A 26,251-nucleotide genomic window follows, 5' to 3' on the forward strand; every position below is an offset into this window, starting at 1 on the left:
AATGAGGCTTCACCATTCACCACATAAATTCAGGCCTTCAATTGTTTTGAAATCCATTTTTAACACCGACCTGCACAGGCTTGACTTCATGCGTTCACATTATCAAGAGTCAAAGGGTGAGAGTATTCTCTGAGTGACTGCACAAAAGCATGAAAACCCCTTTCACTTTACTTTTCACTTTCCACTGATATGATTTTTTCAGATGCAGGGGAATAAAATAAAACCCTCAGCAGCTTTGTGGTGTGGTAAATTCATCACGATTCACTAAAGGCTGACCGGACTGAGGCCTCAAGGAAATGTTCTATTTGAATAGTTTAGGCCCTGATTACGGTGAAGTCTGAGATTAAATACATGGATTTAAATTCTCTACTGGTAAGGAAACACCTTCCAGGTACTGTACAGGAATGAGTGACAGAAGCTGAATTAACTGAGAACTTATTACTCTGAGTCTATTAGTTATGGAATATTCTTATTGGAAGACCTGGATTTCTCGAGATCGCAAGGTCATTTAATATAGAAGACATTTTTTTCTGGGAAAGAAGAGCCTCACATTTTGCACCACACATGCCCAGCGAAAAGGGAAAGTTCACTCTGAAATTAAAATTCTGTAATTTACTTATCCGCACGTCATTCCAAACCCATATTACTTTGTTTCTGTCAAATATCCTGGTCACCATTCTTCTGTATAATAAAATTGAGGACTAGAACTGTCAGGCTCCAAAATACACCAAAAAAAGTGGTGCGCCGATAGCTTTGTGTAAAGAATGTATTTTTTTTTTTTATTATATAATTCAGTTACTGCATTAACCTAGTGATGTCTGAATTGTAAAATGACTCGAGTCAGATCTTTTCAATGAATCAGTTGAGCTTACAACATTGGTCTGGATGATTTGTTCATGAATCGGTTCTCAAGAGAGGAAAATTATCAGAGAAATATTCCCTTACATTTTAAAAGGACTGTTCATCACTGTATGATGGTAACGGGAGGATGAACCACTTTTATGACAACTTTTGTATCTTTTTTGAAGTTTCATTCATTGTAACAGCGCTGAAAAGAGTGACCAGTACATTAATTCAAAAGAAAGTCATTCAGGTTTGAAATGACATACAGTATGGGTATGTAAATTGTCAAAATTTTCATTTCACAATTCCTTAAACACAATTTCAGCTTAAACCATGAGAGGAAGCTGCCAGATCATAAGTGTGGTTTCTGCGGTGGTTGCCACAGAACCCTCCCTCAGTCGGCGGAAGCCCTTCCCGCCCGAGATGACTGCTACTGAGGTAACCCTATCCCTCCTCATCCTGTCCCTCTCGCAGGGTTGACCCCTGACCCACATGTCTGGATCATCGCTGAGTTCGTATATGGAGCCGTCTTCCATGCTGTGCTCCAAAGATTCTAAAGACGAGTCCGAAGCTTCGTCCCCTCTCGCGGTTAATGGTCGCCCGGGCAAACCTGAGGTTGAGCGGAGGCGGTACTGTAGCAACACTCCACTCCTACCCTTCCCTTTACCATCCACTTGGGCGGAAATACTGGGCTGCTGGAGCGATTCCTGAGAGGACGAGTCACTGCGGTCCTCCAATCCACAGGCCGAGTCATGCCCTTCCACCAGAGAATCCCGCTTCAGAAGATCAGGAGACAAACTGCTGGAAAGGGCAACTAAGAAATCCACAGGCCCGCAGTGTGCATTAAGAGATGACATCCCCTTACCTGTGCCACATTGAAAGAGAGCTCAAATTGCTTTAAACAGTAAAAAGCAGCATTGCCACAGGGTCAGAGAAACCTTAAAATTTGATAACTCATTTCCATTACTACTATTACTCGTATTACTTACTGAAATGACTTTGAATTAAAGGAATAGCTCAGATAATTGGTCATTATTTCATCATTCTCCTTGGTTGTTCCTATCCCCTATATATATATTTTTTTATTTTTTTTTATTTTTTTTTTTGGGGGGGGAACAAAGATATTTAGAAGATTTTTTCCATATAAAGACAAGCTCCAGATCAGAGGGGAAACACCATAAAAAGGTAGTTAATATGACTTTAAAATTTAAAGATGTTTAAGGTCAATTAGATTTTAAAATGTTTTATTCTTTCATTTATTCAGCAAGGAGATGTTCTTTTAAACTACTACTACTTCAAAAAAAAAAAAGCATTTTAAAATTTCAAAACGATTATGTGTTACTAAAGACTGGAGTAATGACTAGCACAGGAATAAATAACATTTTATAATAAAATAAAATACTACATTATTTTATTTAAAATGTAAATAATATTTTACACTATTATTCTTTTACTGTATTTTTGATTAAACAAATGCAGCCTTAGTGATTAAATATGACACTGATACGTGTGTCATGTTAGGGTGGATATCAAATATTTGGTCATAAGACACGTTGAACTACTTCATGACACTTTTATGATGTGTTTTGTTCTTTCAGGATCTTTGCAAAAATGCTTTGTAAAAATTCTTCATGATTTTTAATTTGTGTGCCACAGAAAAAAACAACAACAAACAGGTTTTAAACATGATGGTGAGTAAATAATGACAGAAGTTAAATTTTAGAGTGAACTATTCTTTTAACAAAGGGATCACTACATAATTGTCTCTTTGAATCATTGTGTAATTGTCCTATCATTGTGCAAGAGACTTTCTAAAAGGACTAAAGGCACATATGCATCATGAAGTGCCACCATCCGTGTACCTGTAATTTTGGGGATGCCCTCCAACTTGGGCACAGGCAGGGTGATGATAATGCCCTGTGCAGTTCCCACCCACAGCAGCCCCTGGCAAATCAGCAGGCTGGTAACTCTCATGCTCTTCTGACCTTCTAAAGAAAAATACAGGTGTCACCAACACTAAAAAAAAACTTTCTTTAGTCGGCCTGTTTATATCTATGCAGTATGATGCATTTTTACAAACACTGAAAACCACTTTCCTGCTTGCATATCAACAATTATTGTATCCGTGGAGACTCAGATTAAAACCCAGCACACTGCTGATTGCCCGCTCACAGTTGTGCTTCTCTCATCAGCTTTATTTAACTGGTCAATTATAGCAGTGTGTAGGTATGACAACATTAAAATCGCTGTTTAGACAAAAACAACAACATGGATGGAACATTTAAACGACTTCATTCACAGTGCCCAAATCCCTGACCCTGGGTCTTTAGACATCAGAAAGCCACCACAGCATAATTAAAATCAAAGAAGAACAGCACAGCAGAGACTTCAGCAAGCCTGGATGGTGGCCCCATGCTCGTATTATAAAGCTTGCTTTGCATGGGTGATCGGCAAGTGGCTAATTGATTCCTTTTCACCGTCTTTAGGTTGCTATAGTACTTGGGGAGTCTTTTGCTAATGTGTAAATGAAGCATTTTCAGTATGGTAGTTAGTCACCAGGAAATCACTGAAGGTCATGAAAAAACATGAGTGAATGCACTGCATTAGGCAGAATTCCTTCTTAGAAATGTCAGCTGTCCAGTTCTGCAGAGCATTCACCTATTATACATTCGTTTTCTTTGCAAGAGGGATCGCCTTAATAATAGATTGTCAAATAAATCTGCAGTTCTACAGTAATGCATATGAATTCATGAGTGCTGAAAACATAAAATGCTGAGGTTTGGGGAAAAAAATGCATATTGCATATTTTATTAGATGTCCTTGTAGTTGACGCATAATGTGTACTTGGACTCTTTCTGCATTATAACTATCAAGATTTTAGGTTAAAAAGTATTAACTGTCAATATATAAGGTTCAGTCTGTTAACATTAGGTAGTTCAAGAGCTAGTGGTATATTATAAACAAACAGTAATATATATATATATACAGTGGGTACGGAAAGTATTCAGACCCCCTTAAATTTTTCACTCTTTGTTATATTGCAGCCATTTGCTAAAATCATTTAAGTAATTTTTTTTTCCTCATTAATGTACACACAGCACCCCATATTGACAGAAAAACACAGAATTGTTGACATTTTTGCAGATTTATTAAAAAAGAAAAACTGAAATATCACATGGTCCTAAGTATTCAGACCCTTTGCTCAGTATCAGTATAGTAGAAGCACCCTTTTGATCTAATACAGCCATGAGTCTTTTTGGGAAAGATGCAACAAGTTTTTCACACCTGGATTTGGGGATCCTCTGCCATTCCTCCTTGCAGATCCTCTCCAGTTCTGTCAGGTTGGATGGTAAACGTTGGTGGACAGCCATTTTTAGGTCTCTCCAGAGATGCTCAATTGGGTTTAAGTCAGGGCTCTGGCTGGGCCATTCAAGAACAGTCACAGAGTTGTTGTGAAGCCACTCCTTCGTTATTTTAGCTGTGTGCTTAGGGTAATTGTCTTGTTGGAAGGTAAACCTTAGGCCCAGTCTGAGGTCCTGAGCACTCAGGAGAAGGTTTTCGTCCAGGATATCCCTGTACTTGGCCGCATTCATCTTTCCCTCGATTGCAACCAGTCGTCCTGTTCCTGCAGCTGAAAAACACCCCCACAGCATGATGCTGCCACCACCATGCTTCACTGTTGGGACTGTATTGGACAGGTGATGAGCAGTGCCTGGTTTTCTCCACACATACCGCTTAGAATTAAGGCCAACAAGTTCTATCTTGGTCTCATCAGACCAGATAATCTTATTTCTCACCATCTTGGAGTCCTCCATGCGGGCTTTCATGTGTCTTGCACTGAGGAGAGGCTTCCGTCGGGCCACTCTGCCATAAAGCCCCGACTGGTGGAGGGCTGCAGTGATGGTTGACTTTCTACAACTTTCTCCCATCTCCCGACTGCATCTCTGGCGCTCAGCCACAGTGATCTTTGGGTTCTTCTTTACCTCTCTCACCAAGGCTCTTCTCCCCCGATAGCTCAGTTTGGCCGGACGGCCAGCTCTAGGAAGGGTTCTGGTCGTCCCAAACGTCTTCCATTTAAGGATTATGGAGGCCACTGTGCTCTTAGTGCAGCAGAAATTTTTTTGTAACTTTGGCCAGATCTGTGCCTTGCCACAATTTTGTCTCTGAGCTCTTCAGGCAGTTCTTTTGACCTCATGATTCTCATTTGCTCTGCCATGCACTGTGAGCTGTAAGGTCTTATATAGACAGGGGTGTGGGTTTCCTAATCAAGTCCAATCAGTATAATCAAACACAGCTGGACTCAAATGAAGGTGTAGAACCATCTCAAGGATGATCAGAAGAAATGGACAGCACCTGAGTTAAATATATGAGTGTCACAGCAAAGGGTCTGAATACTTAGGACCATGTGATATTTCAGTTTTTCTTTTTTAATAAATCTGCAAAAATGTCAACAATTCTGTGTTTTTCTGTCAATATGGGATGCTGTGTGTACATTAATGAGGAAAAAAAATTTACTTAAATGATTTTAGCAAATGGCTGCAATATAACAAAGAGTGAAAAATTTAAGGGGGTCTGAATACTTTCCGTACCCACTGTATATATATATATATATATATATGCAAATTAACAATTAACTGAATGCATAATGTTAAAATGTTGAACCTTTTGTCATGAATATATAAAGGAAAGGTGTGTATCTTAGCTCCTGTAACTGGTAAAAACTGTTCTTTTCAATGCACTTTCACTCATCAAATGATTCAAATATTTCTCAGTTAATTAGAGGTAATAAAATCTGCATGCTTAATATAAGAAATGCGGTTTAAAACAATTTTAGATGGTCACACCGCAGGTCATTCAAACAGATTATCATGACAAAATTATTTAATCTTAATTAGCTACAATATAATGTTAAGGGCTTAGATGTATAATATAATATAACACAACACAATACAACATAACAACATATGTTTCAAAGATTCTCTTTGATGCAATATGGATCTGACTGTTCCAGCTATTATTAGAGAGGAAGGATTCAGCCTAATGTCTGGCTTGCTTATCATGTCTGAAGGTTCTAACTGATGAGAAACTGCAGAATAATCGGTTCACTTTAAGACAATAATTAATTCATCACCCATCACTTGGGTGCAAACCTGTGGGATTAGCAGACCATTGATCTGTAATAACTATATCAGTCCTCCTATGTGTGATGTGTGCAGATTAGCATATTCAGGAAAGCCAGTGGGACGTTCTCTGGGCCTAGAGTAAAAAAGGGGAAGAAGGCATCTGCCAAAGCTTATTTTCACTTTTGTGCTCCATTGACTGTAAACCCCTCGACATAACATGAAATCGCAGAGTCACCTCAACCAACATGAACAACGTATTTAAACACAGCTAGCTCCATAAGTTCGACAACAGCCTGAGGGTTGCAGGACCTTCGCAGACATCTTTGCCACAACTTCTTCACGTGTCTTTTGAAATACAGCTGTAACTTTGATCCAGAGGTTTGACGTTCTCACTGTTCGACAAAAAAAACAAAAAAACAAAGGTATATCTTTTTCGCTTTGTTTTTAATGAGACATGTTTGTAGCAACAGGCCCATTGACATTAACTTGCTCTGGCCAGTTCCTGAAGTCTGCTACACCGCTTTGGGTTTATTTTTCTCCTTCTCTTTTCTATTCCACTTGATCGCAATTGTCTGTGACAACTGGAGAATCATGGGCTTTTTTTAAGCTTAACGTGGACAATCGCATTCAAGTGAAATCAAACATTATTAGACAGCCTGAAAGAAGTTATTCTGCTCCGGAGGATTCTGCGAGCTACTGGAGCGATGCCGCCCAGATTTTCTCTTTATATAGTCTGATGTGTGGCGCTGAATTACTCTGAAGTGGTGTGGATATTTACTTAAACTATTATTTTCAGTGTCCTTGCTTATATAATGAATGTTTACACAAGCTCCCTTCTGCAAAAAGGTAGTGAAAAACATGGTTTTAGCTTACATATATTTCATCTGAAGGAGGGACGAAGCACAAAGAATTTGACAAATTTTAGATTTAACAGGACCCGAGGGAGATAAGATGGCTAAAGGTGAGTGCAGAGAGGTAAAAAAGTGAATACAGCTGAATTAAATACCAGCTGCACTGAGAAATGGCACAATGGCAAAACGCTGGCACATTACCAACATGCCACGGCAGCTGGACTCATGACAAGAGTGTTGCCATGGCAACATTTCTAATGGAAAGCTTTGTCTGTGCCATTGTGACTTTTCCTGCCTGTAACCCCCGCAGCTCCATTACTGCTCTGCGGGGTCTTAAGTTAGCTACTTATTCACGGTCGGTCCCTGGAGAGCCAGCCTACAGGAACCATTCCAACAAGAACTTCTCTGTCATTAACTTTTTATCAGAAGAAGTGCAGTTCAAAGAAATTATGGAAACAATGCTGTTCAAGCATGTGTGAAGGCATAAAGAATTTTTGTATTCAAACTGCTCCTTCCGTAAGGTCAAAGGAGAGATACTCACTGGGGTTGTAAAACGATGAGGGTGTAGATATGTTGATCTCCTGCAGGTGCTCCAGTGTTTCCGTATGGAACAAGCGTATAGAGGAACCTTCTGAAAAAGCCATCCATACGCCCCCCCCAGCTCGTACCATATGGGCCACGCTCACCATCGGGTCCTGATGGACCTCAAATCTCTAAAACAGAACAGAGGACAATGAGATTACATCAGATATCTAACTGTATCTAACTCAATACAGGTCTAGTGGGACATTTTCTGATAGTTTGTCATCGAGCTGTTTTTAAGATATAATGCCAAATTCAAAAGGGTGAAGAACTCCACTACACAACAAGTTAAGAAATATAGTTTACCCACAAAAGAAACTATCATCTCATATCACAATATGAGTCATTTTATATCACGATAATGATATATATCACAATATATACATTTTTGCTTTAAATAAGGTCTTTATGATACCAACATTTACCATAGAAATGTCATAATTCTTGTTACCAGTGTCAATATCACAAAAACTAATACTACTAGCCTAAATTTAAATGTAAAAAAGCTCACTGAAGACATGTAAACAGTCAGTGATTAGATAAGAATAAGAAACTAATAACCAGCAATAAGACAAAAATATGCAGTAGAATAAATAAATAAGAAATGCTACATACATTGTATAAAGTAATCAAATGAATAAAAACACTGCATATCCGTCACTGTGTAAATTAAATATACTGTATATTATTTCTCATTAAAGTTACAAAAGTGATTTAGTTCTAAGCAGTGCGAGACTTTCTCTCTTTTGTTGTTTGATTAACGTGAATGACAGACAGCAGGAATATTAGACTGCTGTCACTTTAAGAGCTGCCCGGATTCCAATTAACTGTTACACGTGTTTTCTTTCTCAGCCGTTTGCTTTCACTTAAGACCTAAATTATTGCGTTTACAATGATATTTCCAAAGACAGGCATTGTGATGCATACAATTATGTGTATTAAACCATTCAAGGGCTGTAAAACTGCAAAAATATATCTGTTCAATACTCTCGCGCTCTATGAGCACCGTCTTCATGTGCGCTTCTCTGACAGCACTCAAAACCAGTCTCTCTGACAGCACGTGCATATAGCAAAATGAGCTCCCTTTTGATGCTGATTGCGTTTCAACATCTTAAAATCATGATTTTTAAAAACGCATGCAAACGATAAGTTTCCGTGACCAAAATCTCTACCGGTTGATCGTGTCTAACGGTGTATCACCCATCCCTACTACTTACCCGCTTGTTGTTCCAAACCTGTAGGCGTTTTGTTCTTCATAGGAACACAAATGAACACAAATGTTTTTGCCCATACCAACCAAACTATTTTGGATCCCACAGCATTTAACTGCATGTACAAGACATTTTTCAAAATATGTTCTTTTGTATCCCTCATACAAAATCATACAGGTTTGAAATGATATGAGGCCGAGTAAATGACAGAATTTGAATTTTTTGGGAATAAACTCGAGTGCCTCACTTTACTGGTTGATTCAGGCAAAGACATAATTGTGATAATGGAAAACCTGACAAGATGCCAAGTGATCCAGCATTTTAAGATTCTTAAAAACTAAACATGAATCACTAAAATTGCATGTTTACAAATAAAACGGCCATTATTTTGATCATTCAAAGTGTCTAAACACATTTTTATGTATTTTATGCAAGTTGTCTTTACAACAATTTGACTAAATTGTACTTGTGCACAACTGGCACATTTTCGTTTGAAATCTGAAGACCCATTATGCATTTGAGTTACATTTGTTCAGCGGGAATCCAGCAAATACCCATTCCAATAGGATAATGCATGCCATATTATCTTCAACATAAAATTCACACAAAAACAAGTAACAAATTCTGTGCACAGTCAGAAGAAACTATAATAATGCTGGATAACAGAACCATCTAATCTAAGTGGCATTTGAGACGTTTGACCTACATGTTCAACTGGGAAGTATAAACATGACATTAACATTCCCTTCACGATAAAGTCATTTCAGACTGCAGTCGCATAGCTTTACTAATGGGTTAAAAGGTGGACTGCAAAACCAGAGACCAATGAGAATCAACAAGCAGAAAGGATTGGAACAGAACTCAATAAGGCATGACAAAAACAAGCAGTTACAGAACTCCATCTCCTTTCTTCTCTCATTTGCTTTCGCTTCTCCATTAGCTCACAAACAGAATATTGAACTATAATGAGAAAAAGGGTCCATCGCAAATGCATCTAGCTTTTATTTTCCCCTCTTTTATTCTCAATACAGTACATATGCAAGGACTTCCTCACATGCACAGTCTAAAACTAGGACAAGAACGGTGAGCATTCAGGCTCTCAAGGTGGCATAAGAAAGGGAAAACCTTACACACTTGTATAAATAAAACATTTAGTGTGATTGAAAGCTTGCTAGGAGACCATACTCACATATGGTTCAGGTTGTTTTCTCCAAACTGGAAGATCCACAATGCTGCAAGAATTCTCTTTAATGATGAGCCACCAAAGTTATCAGCAATTTAAGGCCCTTTGTATCATTTGATTCTCATGAGAACACCGTGTGCCAGCATAAATTCCAAACTTTCTGGACTTCAGAGCTGATTTATGGTGTTATGTATACCAGAGACTCAAAACAATGTAAGCAGATCAAAAGCAACCACTGAGGTGGAAGAGGGCATTCACATCTTCACACACTCCTGAGAAACCCTGGATTTTAGCCTGTGGCAAAAAAAAGTTAAGAAGCAGGCATTGTTCTGGTCATCCTCTATCAAAAGACCTCTAGTTGAGCAACAGATACCTAATCCAAAGATTAAGCTGGAGGTCCCCCTTCTGGTCCAGACCAGTTCACTTCTGTCACTGAATTAGTAGCATAAGAGATACAGATCCTTCACCTGAAAATGAACATTCTGTCATTATATACACACACTCATGCTGTTTCAAACCGAATGACTTACTTTCTTCAGTGGACCATAAAAGAAAATATCTTGAAGAATGTCTCTGTATTTTTTGTGTCCAGTAATTTTTGACATCCAATGTTGTTTTAGTTGAAACATTCTTCAAAATATAAATTTTCACATCAGTCGGTCCAAAATATCACATCGAGTTTATTTTCCAAAAGAGTTTACTCTCAGTGCAAACTACCACATCACTGATTTCAGCCTTTATATATAATATATAAAAACACATATATAAAACTTATATAAAAACACCCTATTCTAAATGGTAAAAATCTCAGCAATCCATGGGTTATACACATTACATATGAGCTGTCTTTACAATAGTCTTTTGCATTTTCTTCTATGTAGTTGTGTACAAAAAGCCTAGTTTGTTACAAAGAAGGTTGATGAGAAATGTCGCCTTGTCTCTGAGTCTATTCAGAATGTTAAAGGGGTCATATGATGTGATTTCAATTTTTCCTTTCTCTTTGGAGTGTTACAAGCTCTTGGTGCATAAAGAAGGTCTGTAAAGTTGCAAAGACTAAAGTCTCAAATCCAAAGAGATGTTTTTTATAAAAGTTCAGAGTCAGCCACACCTACCTAAAACGGCTCATTCTAACACGCCCCCACATATCTACCTCACTAACCCAAATATCCAGATGTGTGCAGCACATTTTATGGAGGACTGTTTACTGATCTTTGGAGAGTAACGTTAGACTAAAATGCCGGCAGTTCTGACTCACAGTCTGTAAGTACGTTTTCATTTAAAGGATTTGCCACTGATGATTCAAACGCGAGTTTTGGGCAGTAGAGTAGCACTTGTTGTTTGTCATTTCTCTGATCACAAATGCAGACAGAGTTTTATGTTTACGCGGCGCGATGCAATGCAACGCGTAAAAAGACAGTATAAGTCATTATAATCAGTAATTATGTCCCCACTGGATGCAACAAATGCCTCGTTTGTAATGGGTTTTAATGTTTTTGTCTCGTCGCTCCGGCCGGGACACGGCACTTAAACTTTGGATTTAAAGTTGATGATCAGTGGAAAAAAGGTAAGCCTTTGGATGCTTTATATGTTACCAGTATGACTGTGAACTGTTGAGGTGAATTTACTTTTTGGGGACAGTTATGATTTGGTTTAGATCCTGCCCAAACATAAAAACAGTTTAAAATCCAACTCTTGTGCTGAATATCAAATTATATCTCAAATAAATGTTTTTGACCAACTATGTCACCGTTATCATTGTAGAAATATTGTTTCTCTATGAGTCAAATGGAAGCCTGTTTCAGTCTGAGTAAAAAATTAATTATGAGATAGCTTAAAATAAGAAATAAAGTTAGGTAACTTTATGAGAAAATCACAATTATGAGATTATGAGTAAAAATTACAAGACATATTTCCACTTGTGAGAATTATAAACTAAACTATAATAAGTCCAATTATGATATAATGACACATTCTGAGATATAAAGTCATGTTTTAAGATCCAAGTGTTAATTGTGAGATATGACATATAAATTTAAAGACTGAGATATAGAGGAAACAGGCTTCCATAGTGTCAGTGGAAGACTATAGAAAGGGTAAAGTGCTATTCTGTCTAATCTTCCAGGAAAAGTCCTTGCTAGACTAAAATTTCAAAATGCTGTAATCCTTCATAGGGCTTATTCTAAAAAGTCTCCTAACGCTGTGATGCTTGTTTTAATGGGAATCTAGCATTCACTGTCTAAGGCTCTCAAGCAGAAGAGCATTCCACAAGATCTAATGCTGTTGCAACCATTACACGATATCAAAAAGCATACTTTTGCTTGCCGTTAATTTGCACAACACTGTTAGTTGTTCTCGTTTCTAGTAATGTACAAGATGTTCTATGAATCTATGGAATCATACTGGAGAACATCATCAGGTTTTACACACACACAGACAAAAAGAAATACAGAATCTTCCCTTTGAATATGCTTGTAAACTGCATTTCTGCTTACCGTTTTATTTGATTTGTTATAAGACATTCAGATGTTCAAACACAAAAGCAAAATCCAATGCAAATTAACACCTTCTTTCCTTTATCTTTTCCTGCAATGCACAGCATTTTTGTGCCTTCAAAATCACCATCCGACCAGTGGGTTCAAGGGCCACACATCATGAAGGTTTCAATGACTCAGGATCCAGTTTCTTTGATTTCAAAGTGATTCACAGCGGAGCCTTGCTTCACTGTCTCACAAAACAATACACCCCCTCCCAAACACCTTTTTAAAAGTCCACAGGGAAAGAGGAGCCATTTTATGCCTGATCCTCTAATGAGGCATGAGGGAGCTGCACTCCTTATCGAGGGTTTGCACGCAGCCCCCTGAGGTCTGTGGTGCTACCGAGGAGCCCTGAGAACCCTTACAAACAGCTAGTTCTCCAGTCTGGGGTTGAGGCAGATTAATTGGAGGGGGTGAGGTGGGTGCGAGAGACTGTTCTCTCCTCTGCACACTAGCGGACAGGGATTAGCACCTGTTTGCGTGCCCTTGCCAAAGGGAGCTTCTTTTGTTTGAGAGCAAGGGAGACGACTGAAACTGCCTTTGATGTGTTTTCACTTTTAATTGACTTGTCGGCAGTGCTCGCCTTTGCTCTTGTTCTCTCTCTGTTTTCATTTTATTTTGCTTGGACTATTTCTTCAGAGACAAGACACCTGAAGAATACTTCTATCAACTGATTATTTCCATCTGTAATACGGTTGTGAATGTATATGTTAACATTGTTACAACAGATTTCTATTTCAAATAAATGCTGTTCTTTTGAACTTTCTATTGATCAAAGAATTCTGCATTAGGGTTTCCACAAAAACAAAGCAGCTTTTTTTGATAATAATAACAACACTGATAATAGTAAGATTTTTTTTTTTTGACAAAACTATCAAAATCAGCATATTAGAATAATTTCTGAAGGACCATGTGAAACTGAAGACTGGAGCAATGGCTGCTTCACCATCTCAGAAATAAATTACTTTTTAAAAATACAAAAATGTAATTATTTAAAAAAAAAAATTTTATTAAATTGTATTTTACTTTTTTTTTTTTTTTTTAATCTTACAGACCCCAAACCTTTGAATGGTACTGTATTTTAATACTAGGCCTATAAATCTCTCAGCGCAAATGGTGGACTCACATTCCGAAATTGAAAGGTTCCAATTTTCAGCTGTCTTAGGTGGACAGAGCTAAATACAGAAGTAAACGGTGTCCAAAATGTTAACTCATACAGCATACTATAACTGTTCTAAGCACAGCCAATGCTTTACAGCTATAAAATAAAACAACCACATGACTGAAAAATGTGGACAATCTCATACATATGTGCCTGGCATCTACACTAATTTTATTTGAATAAAACCATCAAGTGAATAAATGACCATGTGAAGCACATACATCCTAAGTTAACTTATCACAGCTGCTTGCTGAAATACCAATGAGCTTTTAGTTTGCAACATCATGTTTGTCATGTGATTAAATAAAGCATTTATCCACATATAGTACAGTAACACACTGTTACAGTAAGTCATACGTAGTCACAGGATATTAATTTGAGATACAAATACTGATGCACTGTATTTCTTTACAATATTACCACATTCTCCATATATATATATATACTGTATATATATATGATTATTATTACTTTTTTTAAGTACATTCTGAAAATCCGTATACATTTACAGTTATGATGACTCTACATATGGTGTATAAATTGGGCCTCAGGTGTATGATCTGAGTTACTGAGTCTCACACAGAGGTTGCCTCCACCAATTCACCCTAAGACAGACACTACATCAGTATCTCACAGCAGGAGAGCACTGTACTACCAGCGGACAAAACACAGCACGCCTCCACTTACCATCTAACCCTTCATTAGTCCACTGTAATACTAGGTGACAGTGCTTACAAGAGCAACATGTTTAAACAACCACTCATTATATGAGTGTGGGACTTCATTCTTCAGCTTTTACTGTTCTGAAAGGATTTCTACAGCCCTGTTTCCACCTGGTATTAAGATGCGTTTTCAGTGATCACAAGTGATCCGCTGAGACACATTATCATTTACACTTGGTCTTAACATGCGTTTCAAATGCATCTCCTGTGACCACTTGAGTTCAGACCATCCCCTCTTATTTTGTAAAACTACACATCACTTTCTAAGGGAGTGCAGAGTGTGGCCCACTGAATGAATGAAACCATTACGTTGCTTATGAGGGAGCGGGAAATGAAGCAAATGCAAAGGATTTTCATTGTATTCTGTGTGTTTTGGCACAACATAGTGAAGTCTGAATCAATTGTTTTCGTGCGCTTTCTCAAAACACGTCCCATAACGCTCACATTAAGTCAAGATGTTTGATTGATGCATCTTAAGGCCATTACACGGTAAACCAGCGGGTGGCCAACCTTGGGCCGTCTTTGAGTGCCTGCCAGCTTTTTGTGGTATGTTCTGCACTGTCCTCACTAGTTGGATCCAGTTGGCTGTCAGTCCTAGATTCGTTTTCCCTTTTTGAATAATGAATATACAGTGCTGCCACCTGCTGATACAGACGGTTGTTTCCTCAGAATGTACATGCTAGTTGGCCAATGGTTGTAGTCTTTGCGGTGTGTTAAAGCGCAACTTTTTTCACGCATACATAATAGCTAGTTCTTAGATGTCAGCTTGGCGTTTCACAGCCTTTACTACCAGGTGTAAAGAGGGCCTACATAATGCGTACGTGCCCAACCACCCGTTTGTTTTCTCCGCAGTACCATGGTTGAAATGCTTTTGGCATTCAACATCAATAGCGATCCAGCGGCCTCAATTGTTTCGGGTCAGGGGAACAAGGTGGCACGCTGCGTAGTGTGGAATTCTTCCCTAAAACTGGTGACAAGAGAGACAAATTCGCACAGGCTCTGTTGCTTATCCCACCGACACACATCATTGTATGCCACTTTGCCACGAGTCCCAAGAAGGCAGATTTACAGCTGTAGAGGAGATGCTTCCCCCTCCAGCTGCTGGGCCTGCATTGCTCCGCAGGGAAAGGGATACAATGCAATCAGTCGAACAAAACAGAGCACTGGCCTGAACCGTGGAGGATCAACCGAAAAGCAGCAGGGGCCCACTCACCTACCACTAGCTCAAATCTCCTCTCTGATGGGCGCATCCAGAGAAATCTCCAAGGATAAAAGAGATGTTTGATTCCAGAGATAAAACCCAAGAAGGCAGAACTAAAGGAAGGCTCAGGGTTATGGAGGCCCATGGGGTAGATCCCCGGGGTACAGCTCCTCCATATTTGAGACAGCCAGAGAAGATTATGAGTATGTCAGAACTATTTACTCATCCTGTGTGGTTTAAAAGTAAGAGGGGGAAAAAAGAGACCCCGGAGGAGACACCCTGGCCATATGGATTGCGGCTCTTCGGTAGGATTATTGATCTTCACACACCAGCTAATTTGTCAGTCAGTGTTGGCCAAGTGCCCGTGAAACATAGTCTGTGTTCTTCCATTTGCTAAAGTTTGATGTGAAAGCATATCAGCATGATTAAAGCTTTGAAATGATGAGTCTACCTGAGTGGACAAACTGGAGCCATCAACTACAGTTACTGTGTTAGCACAGCTAACCCAGACCGAGTCCTCCAAGGCAAGTAGTGTCCTGATGGGATCTGAGCCAACTGTTACTTTCCTACAGGAGTCCTGGTTCCACAGTTCCCCTACAAGACAAAAAGCACAGTAAGTTCACAGTAAGAAGACTTTTATATTTATCAAGATTCTTGGACTTCAACTATGGGCACGCTAAATGCCCCAAAATTCAAGATAAGACAGCAAAAAAATGTAATCTATTATGTCTTTTGTGATTAAAGTGAAATGTGAAAAAAATTAAATGTGTCAACTACAGCATTACATTTACATGTGTACTTTGAGAACTGAGCATTATTACAATTATAACTAATAATTTATTTCCAGTTTGAATAACAGTTTTGTTTTTCATGCTACTAAAATAACCAATGTAAAGTCTTGTTCTTCTAATTTGTAAAAAGCAATAAACTAATTCACAAACTCTTCTTAGATAGTTTTGCCTGTGTGGATAGAGCTAGATTTATTAATGTATTCTATTAGGAAAGGAAAGGACGTGTGGCCAAGTATGGTGTCCCATACTTGGAATTTGTGCTCTGCATTTAACCCATCCAAGTGCACACACACACAGCAGTGAGTAGTGAACAAACACGCGCACACACACACCATGAACACACACCCAGAGAAGCGGGCAGCCAATGATGCGGCGCCCGGGGAGCAGTTGGGGGTTCGGTGCCTTGCTCAAGGGTCTCACCTCAGTCGTAGTATTGAGAGTGGAGAGAGCACTGGATATTCACCCCCCCCACCTACAATTCCTGCAGGACCTGAGAACCCACGACCTTCAGGTTACAAGTCCGACTCTCTATCCATAATAATGTGACATCAAGAGCAATAACTGACAAAAGAGATTTTGTTGTAAAATTGCAGCCCTTGTTTTTTCAAATACATTTCATAAATCATATGCTGACACTGCTGTGTCCTTGTAAAAAAGTATAATGCAAACTGTTTTTTTAATTATTATTATTAATAATACTAATTCTCACACAATAAATATAAAAATGGTTTATGTTTGTTTTGATACTAATGAGCTTTATAAATGTAATACCCAGAAAATAGCCCAAAATATATCACTTTGCATATTCTGAGTTTTATAAGAGAAAACAGAAAAAACGAGGTAAAATTACATGAGTAGCGAATACAATTAGGCTTGTGAAATACCTTGCTTGAAGGCAAATCACTAATCCTATCTGGTAGAACATTTCAAATATAGCCAAAGATTTTCAAAGCTAGTAAATTCATGTTATTTTCCTTATAAATGAATGCTTCAAATAGCGGAGCTACAAAATGCGCTGCATGCTAATTCCACTGCTTTGCCCTGAGCAAGTCACTTAAAGTAAATTGGTTTCATTAATACTCAAGAGTAAATCCTTGTGTTTGCAAGACAAATATGTATAACTGGTGGTGGAACTGTATAATTTCTGGCTACGTCTTAAAAACATACAGCTAGAGCAAGCACTGCAAAGGGTGTTTGTAGACTGCATATCTCCCTCAATAAAACTAGCGCTTTCTATGCTAATGCGCTAACAGTGCCATGTTAATAACTGCAGCGTGTTGTGTAATCCAATTTATGTTTCTCTCCAGAGTGCTCAGAACACGCCAGACTTTTTCCTTGAGTTTTAATCCCACACTGTAGCCACCATGGACACCATTATGGGATGCATTACGTAAGCTTTTTTCTTCGTCTTTTCGCCCCCATCACAATGTTTTAATGAAGCAAAATTAGAGAGGGAACCACAGCGAGCCATTTAATTAACATTTCGAGTTGTTTATTTCTGCCTTTGAAACCAGAATCGCTTTACAATGACTTCCGACTTCCTCAGGTTAATTGCATGGCATATTCAAAATGTCAGTCTTCCCACTTTTTTTTCGTACATATGCTTTGAAAACATCTCCTCAGCTGCTCTGTACCCCCTCATACTCAAACGAGGGCCGCCTCAGATTTGCCTCTTGCAAATCGAGGACCTTCGGGGCGGAGAGGACTTATCTGGACACTCAAAGCATCTGCAGATGCAGTCTTTACTTTATTGCTCCAAAAGTAATAAAGTGGAAGGAGGAGAGACGCAGTCTCATTCAGTTGGGCGCTTATTGCTTCTGGGTGTAATATATTTACGTATTTTCTACGGAAATTCAGACACCTCATTATTATCCTTATAAATTCTGCAAACTGTTGATTAAGCACAACAAAACGATCCTGCCCTCTTAATGTAGCTAGGAAAAAATGGGAAGAAAGACACGAAATCTCACCCCCAAGCAATTTCGGCTTGCTCATACGTTTCAAAAAGCTTTCTGATTAATCTCATGTGAGACTCCAGTGTTTATTACAATATTAACTGTTTTGTTTGAAAAAAAAAAAACAGAAAAAAAAACAAGAAATACATTTTAAAAAATCCAGCCTGTACTTCCCAGGGAATATATCTGCTTGTAATTCATTTCTTTCCACTATATGAATAGTAATATTCAATCGCCACATTGCACATCAGCATAATTAATCTTACTTTCCACTTCACTGGAGGTAATTCCTTGTTGACAGCCAGGTAAGTAGTGCATTGTGATAAACCCATTGTGCCAGGGTTGTCTGCCTTGCACCACCCCCAACATACACATACACACACAGCGCAGTCCCTCGCTATCTATCATGTCTCCGAATGCAAGAGTTCTGCATGCACGCCCGTCTTCTGTTGTCATTAGCCCACACTTACACACCGCAAATGAATAAGGTGCGGGCAGAGGACAGACTTGTGAAATCATAAATTGCTTTCAAGGTAATCCCGAATCTATTGGCTTTCCATCTAACTAATACATACCCAGAACAATCTCATCACCCCTGTCTCATCTCTGAATGCATTCAGAATACATGACAGAACTAATATCTTTCACATACTCACTGAGGCATTCAGCTAACAGAGGAGGGACTGTAAAAAAAAAACATCCCTGAATGTTTGAATGGAAGGTTGATGAAAGAGCAAATTGAACACGGGGACAATCAGATTCATTTGCACTATTAATTTGATTTGATTACCCTTTCACTCTATTGAGTCCCTTTCATTTGGGGACATACTAATAATTACCCTTCTTAATTATCCCACCCATTTAGCGTTTAATCCCGTTAGTGAGAAAAAGGAAAGAGAAAACATACTGAATGTAACTGCCCATTTCTGTGCTAATGTGATAAAGAGAAAAAACAAGCCTAATAGGATAGAAATAACATAGATGTTTAAATCCGAAGTGATTACCCACAATCCAAAACAAACGCCAACAATGTATATAGAATAAATAAGCTTTGTTTGGCATAATGCATTAGAGCAAAAGAGAAACAACTATATACAGCCTCGTGCAAATTATGAGTCCTTGAATTAAATACTGAAATAAAAGTTTTGTTTACATAAAAGACCAAGACTCTATGATATCTGAACTGGGACATTAGAAGGGCCGTGGAAATGGAAAACAACTTGCATGACAGCTGGAAACTAACTTAGAAGTATGAGCTTCTCAGGTGTACTTGAAGGCAGCATGAGCGTACAATAGAATGAGACATCAAACATTATGTAACTCGTACCTCCGTGATGTCTCTCGTACACCATCAGCGTTCCATCCCGCAGGCCAGCGAACAGGAATTTCCCGGAATGTTTGAGACACAGAACTGGACAGCCCTCGGGGTTACGGAGAGTCACAAGACATTGGGCGGCTGTGTCCATACTGCCATAGACCAGAATGCTTTGGGAGATAAACATTGAAGGATATATAAGGACATCTATGCAGGAAGAAGTATCATTTTAAAATGAAGAAAGGAAAGCTAATGCCTTATTTCCACTGTTCATTTGCCTTGATATTGTGAAATGATTTTTTTAAAAGGAGAACTTCTGTTCTCTGTAGCTAATCAGTCCCCTTCATTTGCATAAAGAATATCTCAGAATACATATTGTTCTTCTCAACATTCATAAATGATTTAACTTATTTAGAAAATCACAGTGATTTTAAGAGAGAAATTTGTTTAATTTCTGCCAAAAAGACTGCACCTCAAAACATTCTCCACATATCTACCCAAAAGTTTAACAAAGTGGTAAACTTTTCCTGTTTTAATACTACAAAGATGCATATATACCACAAAAAGGTGCATCTACACAGACGGCATAGATGCGATTACACATGTAAAATGTTAGGAAATTAATGAAGTCGAATATCTTTTATCCTTTTCATATTGAAATTGTTTTTCCATTAAATTACTTTGGAGTCGCTAAAACTTACAAGGATAGTCGTCACCTATTTCTTATCCCTGTGTGTACTGCAGTGTCTGTAATGGCACCTTAAATCTGATTAAGGCTTTTACCTTTCTCGTTTCCCCTATAGCTAGACATGTGCTCAAAACAAACAGCTATTAGGCTATTAGTCTTGGCTACCGCTTGGTTCTCACGGCCAAGTGAGCTGACAGGAAAATAAAGGAAGCATTGATGAGGCACTTCATTTACATAGAACCAAAGCAGCATCAATATCTTTGATACTGAAGGCTTGGGTGAATCTAGTTTCCTCAGAGCAACCTTAATTTGGCTCTGTAGGTGCCTTTATATATTTAACAGGTACTCCAACATTTTTAATTGAGGAACACAATACATATTTTTTAAATAAAACACAGTCTACACTGTAAAAAAATGTTTAATTCAATGTGTTACTTGCTGTCTATACTAATTATGAAATATACTAGCAATTTCAGAGTGACAACTGAGTTTTTCAGTGTATATATTACCCTTTTTCCATTTTTTTCCCTGTGTACATATTACCTGCCATCATCAAGTCCCACACAAATAGTATTTCCAACTCCCATGGAGCTGTGAGGGCTGGTTTTGTTGTCCTCTGAAGGGGTGGGCTCAGGCACATACTCCAAACCCCTCACTCGAGCTCCCATCTGGAGGGATTTTACAGGCCGAGGTGTGGGTCTGTTCAAGGAGAAGATGTCCACCTGGCCTTGAGTGGAATCACTATATACAGCCTCGTGCAAATTATGAGTCCTTGAATTAAATACTGAAATAAAAGTTTTGTTTACATAAAAGACCAAGACTCTATGATATCTGAACTGGGACATTAGAAGGGCCGTGGAAATGGAAAACAACTTGCATGACAGCTGGAAACTAACTCAGAAGTATGAGCTTCTCAGGTGTACTTGAAGGCAGCATGAGCGTACAATAGAATGAGACATCAAACATTATGTAACTCGTACCTCCGTGATGTCTCTCGTACACCATCAGCGTTCCATCCCGCAGGCCAGCGAACAGGAATTTCCCGGAATGTTTGAGACACAGAACTGGACAGCCCTCGGGGTTACGGAGAGTCACAAGACATTGGGCGGCTGTGTCCATACTGCCATAGACCAGAATGCTTTGGGAGATAAACATTGAAGGATATATAAGGACATCTATGCAGGAAGAAGTATCATTTTAAAATGAAGAAAGGAAAGCTAATGCCTTATTTCCACTGTTCATTTGCCTTGATATTGTGAAATGATTTTTTTAAAAGGAGAACTTCTGTTCTCTGTAGCTAATCAGTCCCCTTCATTTGCATAAAGAATATCTCAGAATACATATTGTTCTTCTCAACATTCATAAATGATTTAACTTATTTAGAAAATCACAGTGATTTTAAGAGAGAAATTTGTTTAATTTCTGCCAAAAAGACTGCACCTCAAAACATTCTCCACATATCTACCCAAAAGTTTAACAAAGTGGTAAACTTTTCCTGTTTTAATACTACAAAGATGCATATATACCACAAAAAGGTGCATCTACACAGACGGCATAGATGCGATTACACATGTAAAATGTTAGGAAATTAATGAAGTCGAATATCTTTTATCCTTTTCATATTGAAATTGTTTTTCCATTAAATTACTTTGGAGTCGCTAAAACTTACAAGGATAGTCGTCACCTATTTCTTATCCCTGTGTGCACTGCAGTGTCTGTAATGGCACCTTAAATCTGATTAAGGCTTTTACCTTTCTCGTTTCCCCTATAGCTAGACATGTGCTCAAAACAAACAGCTATTAGGCTATTAGTCTTGGCTACCGCTTGGTTCTCACAGCCAAGTGAGCTGACAGGAAAATAAAGGAAGCATTGATGAGGCACTTCATTTACATAGAACCAAAGCAGCATCAATATCTTTGATACTGAAGGCTTGGGTGAATCTAGTTTCCTCAGAGCAACCTTAATTTGGCTCTGTAGGTGCCTTTATATATTTAACAGGTACTCCAACATTTTTAATTGAGGAACACAATACATATTTTTTAAATAAAACACAGTCTACACTGTAAAAAAAAAAGTTTAATTCAATGTGTTACTTGCTGTCTATACTAATTATGAAATATACTAGCAATTTCAGAGTGACAACTGAGTTTTTCAGTGTATATATTACACTTTTTCCATTTTTTTCCCTGTGTACATATTACCTGCCATCATCAAGTCCCACACAAATAGTATTTCCAACTCCCATGGAGCTGTGAGGGCTGGTTTTGTTGTCCTCTGAAGGGGTGGGCTCAGGCACATACTCCAAACCCCTCACTCGAGCTCCCATCTGGAGGGATTTTACAGGCCGAGGTGTGGGTCTGTTCAAGGAGAAGATGTCCACCTGGCCTTGAGTGGAATCACCTCCACCGGCTACCTGCAAAAACAGAGCAAGGACACCGCTATTATAGGTAGTCATCCAACCAAAACTGCTCTCTCACATCCATGAGTGTACAGGTAGGGAAAGAAAATAATAGAGGAAGGGAAGGGCTTTCTGTTTTTATGCCACTTTCAACCACTCCCTCGGCTTTGTGCTTTCACTTCCAGTGCAGAGAACCATGCAGAGGAAATTTCAAAAGACAGAAAACTCTTTCACTTCCTGTGTACTTTAAGGTTTCCTAGCCCTGTTATTTTATTCCTGTCAATTTCAATTCCACAGTACCTACAAAGTTAAAATCATACATCTCGTAAAAATCGAACCCATAGTCTTTTGCTTGATAAAGTCTCTAAAATTCATACTCTATCACCCCTAATGCATTCCCAGCATCAGTTTGATGACTTCAAACATCTTTTTTTGAAACTCCAGGGATCTTTTCATCGCTGAAGTAGAGGAAAAGGTGGGGTGGAGAGACGTCTTTTGAAAGCCGCTGAGCTGTTTGACAATGGAGGGCTTCCTTTGGGTTGATGATTGATCGCCTTCTTAAGACAGAGACTGAGATGACAAACTCGATCCTTGCTGAAATTACATGTAGTTGACAGAATAAGACTTCAGCACAGTGCTGCTCATAAATCCATCCTCTGGTACCTTCCCTCAACAATTGATCTAGGTTCTGCACCCATTCATTTTCCTAGCGAGTTGCTTTAAAATGCAGACTCTTGTAACACATTGGGATTGCATTGCATCATAAATTAATAATCCCCCAGTTCGTGAAAAATAGTGTTTGTCTTCGCACCCTGCTCTCTCTCATGGTTACTCGTTCATGCATAATGCAATGAAAGCAACCCGCTCGCTATTAGAAATTAAACGAACTGATCAGCATCCCATCATGTCCACCACAAAAATTGGCTCATCTCTCCTTGTGCGGCACTAAACTGCTCCAATTACAAAATCCATTAAAAAAAAGAGGGAAATAAAGGGAAAGAGTATTACAGAGAGTCTGCTGGCCTCATTAGCGGCCCTTGTTTAGGGGCCATCATTTATGATTACCTCAGGACACTGAGCGACTGGGGCTGGCCGAGTGGAGTGTAATCTCAACCAAAGAACGGGAAAACAACAGCAAAATGGGAGGGATGCTGCCGGACAGCAGCGATTAATTCTCATTTAGAGCCATGTTATGTGAGCAAAATGGCAGGGCTAAATATAGTCTTCAGCCTTACAGTTCCCCTCTAATATGCATGCAATCATTTGTCTGATTTGTATTGCAGCGTACAATCTGGATGGCCAAGGTCTCGTGGGCTGGGAAGAGCAAGGCAGAGCAAATAACGGCCTGTTGCAGCAGCGTAGTGGGAGATAGGGAGGGCTTATCTTCGGGCAAGAAGCTAGCAAAATAACTGAATCTCTCTGCGTTTTTCCTACTCAGCCGCAACCTCCAGCAGGCCCTTGTTCTCCCGCTTTCTCAGACAGGCTCAAATCCATGTTCTCAAACTTGACAATGATCCACCCCTCCTTTTTCGATTCAATTCCTCCACAGACTAGGTGGAATTACAGTTCCCTGACAAACTCATAAGTACTTGTTTGGAGGAGTGGATATCTGGAATCGTGCCCTGGACGCATCTCTGTTTTTTTGGCCGGAAAGCCGTGAAAACCAGCCTTAGAGCCAAAGCTCTGGACAACAGAGCATTAATTAGGCTGAAATTGACTAAGAGCCTAAAGGGAGCAAAAGGTAGTCTGGGGAGAAAGACTTCATCTGTCGATTTGTACACACTGGACATATTCAAACATTTGCTTTTGACATCCTTTACCCAATGTTTTAGATATGTTTGGATTTATAGTTAGAGAATAGAAAACTGTGAAAATGATGCTGTATGCACCATTCAAAATGGAGTTTTAAATTCCAATCCAATTATTGATGTGTCGTGTAAATAGAACTAAAGGAAGTAACATTTAAATAGATGAAAATCTATATTCAGGCTAAAAGACAAAGACCTTAAACAGAAAACCTATCTTGTCTTTCCATGTTGTTTGAATTTCTTTTAATTGCAAAAAACTTGCAGTTTCAATTGCTAAAATTTAAATTTCTTTTCAGCCCAATTCCAAATCCAATGAAACATCCTGTGGAAAATTTTAATAACATTTTAATAATAAAAAAATAAAAAAATAAAAATACTTCTACTTAGTACTACTTCTGCTACTAGCAGCACTAAAAGGCATATATCCTTTCCAAACTGTTTTTTGAAATACTCCCTAAGGCCCCTGTAAACAACATTTTACCCAAAAACATGGTATTGGCAAACAATAAAAAAAGCAACTACTTATTTTTATTATCACTAACCAACTAACTAAATAAAATCCCAGGAAGAACACCGTGAACACACACACAAATCAATAAATAAGCCTCAGTCTTAGAAGTGAAGATGCTACGGAAGAGTGAATTTGGTGGATGACTGGCTAGCTTACTGTCTTGGACTGATTAGAAACAATGTCATTATTTTGATCTGAGCCATGAGAAAAATCCCAGCAGCCCATCTTAGAGTGATCTGATTACTGTCACTGCTCATTTGGAACGCTAGCAGTGAAAACTGCCTGTTGTGATATGACGATGTCCTATCACTGACTTATAAGTTGGGAAGTAGCAAACGACTCAATCATTTCCCCTCTTCTCACATCTCTCAGTCCAGTTGAATTCACTGAGAAAAGGACACCTGTAGGGAGGGCTTATCTTCGGGCAAGAAGCTAGCAAAATAACTGAATCTCTCTGCGTTTTTCCTACTCAGCCGCAACCTCCAGCAGGCCCTTGTTCTCCCGCTTTCTCAGACAGGCTCAAATCCATGTTCTCAAACTTGACAATGATCCACCCCTCCTTTTTCGATTCAATTCCTCCACAGACTAGGTGGAATTACAGTTCCCTGACAAACTCATAAGTACTTGTTTGGAGGAGTGGATATCTGGAATCGTGCCCTGGACGCATCTCTGTTTTTTTGGCCGGAAAGCCGTGAAAACCAGCCTTAGAGCCAAAGCTCTGGACAACAGAGCATTAATTAGGCTGAAATTGACTAAGAGCCTAAAGGGAGCAAAAGGTAGTCTGGGGAGAAAGACTTCATCTGTCGATTTGTACACACTGGACATATTCAAACATTTGCTTTTGACATCCTTTACCCAATGTTTTAGATATGTTTGGATTTATAGTTAGAGAATAGAAAACTGTGAAAATGATGCTGTATGCACCATTCAAAATGGAGTTTTAAATTCCAATCCAATTATTGATGTGTCGTGTAAATAGAACTAAAGGAAGTAACATTTAAATAGATGAAAATCTATATTCAGGCTAAAAGACAAAGACCTTAAACAGAAAACCTATCTTGTCTTTCCATGTTGTTTGAATTTCTTTTAATTGCAAAAAACTTGCAGTTTCAATTGCTAAAATTTAAATTTCTTTTCAGCCCAATTCCAAATCCAATGAAACATCCTGTGGAAAATTTTAATAACATTTTAATAATAAAAAAATAAAAATACTTCTACTTAGTACTACTTCTGCTACTAGCAGCACTAAAAGGCATATATCCTTTCCAAACTGTTTTTTGAAATACTCCCTAAGGCCCCTGTAAACAACATTTTACCCAAAAACATTATTGGCAAACAATAAAAAAAGCAACTACTTATTTTTATTATCACTA

At 38.6% G+C, this 26,251-nt stretch overlaps 1 protein-coding gene across 2 annotated transcripts in view; it reads right to left on the bottom strand.

Annotated features, from left to right (window-relative positions):
- Window positions 1-390: 390 nt before the first annotated feature.
- LOC107569000 (rho guanine nucleotide exchange factor 10-like protein) overlaps window positions 391-26,251 on the bottom strand; it is a 35,443-nt gene continuing 9,582 nt past the window's right edge. The window contains exons 3-8 of one of the 2 annotated variants that reach the window (XM_016255096.1): window positions 22,363-22,574; window positions 21,142-21,299; window positions 15,864-16,006; window positions 7,359-7,530; window positions 2,706-2,828; window positions 391-1,708 (exon numbers count right to left, since the gene is read on the bottom strand). In XM_016255096.1, coding sequence (XP_016110582.1) covers window positions 1,170-1,708; window positions 2,706-2,828; window positions 7,359-7,530; window positions 15,864-16,006; window positions 21,142-21,299; window positions 22,363-22,574 — 1,347 coding nt within the window. In that variant the 3' untranslated portion in view covers window positions 391-1,169. Of the gene's footprint in view, window positions 1,709-2,705; window positions 2,832-7,358; window positions 7,531-15,863; window positions 16,007-21,141; window positions 21,300-22,362; window positions 22,575-26,251 lie in introns of both variants that reach the window. The other variant, XM_016255030.1, reaches the window with a different exon arrangement.

The sequence above is a fragment of the Sinocyclocheilus grahami genome, unplaced genomic scaffold (assembly GCF_001515645.1).
Source record: "Sinocyclocheilus grahami isolate Dianchi unplaced genomic scaffold, SAMN03320097.WGS_v1.1 scaffold3.1, whole genome shotgun sequence".
NCBI lineage: Eukaryota > Metazoa > Chordata > Actinopteri > Cypriniformes > Cyprinidae > Sinocyclocheilus > Sinocyclocheilus grahami.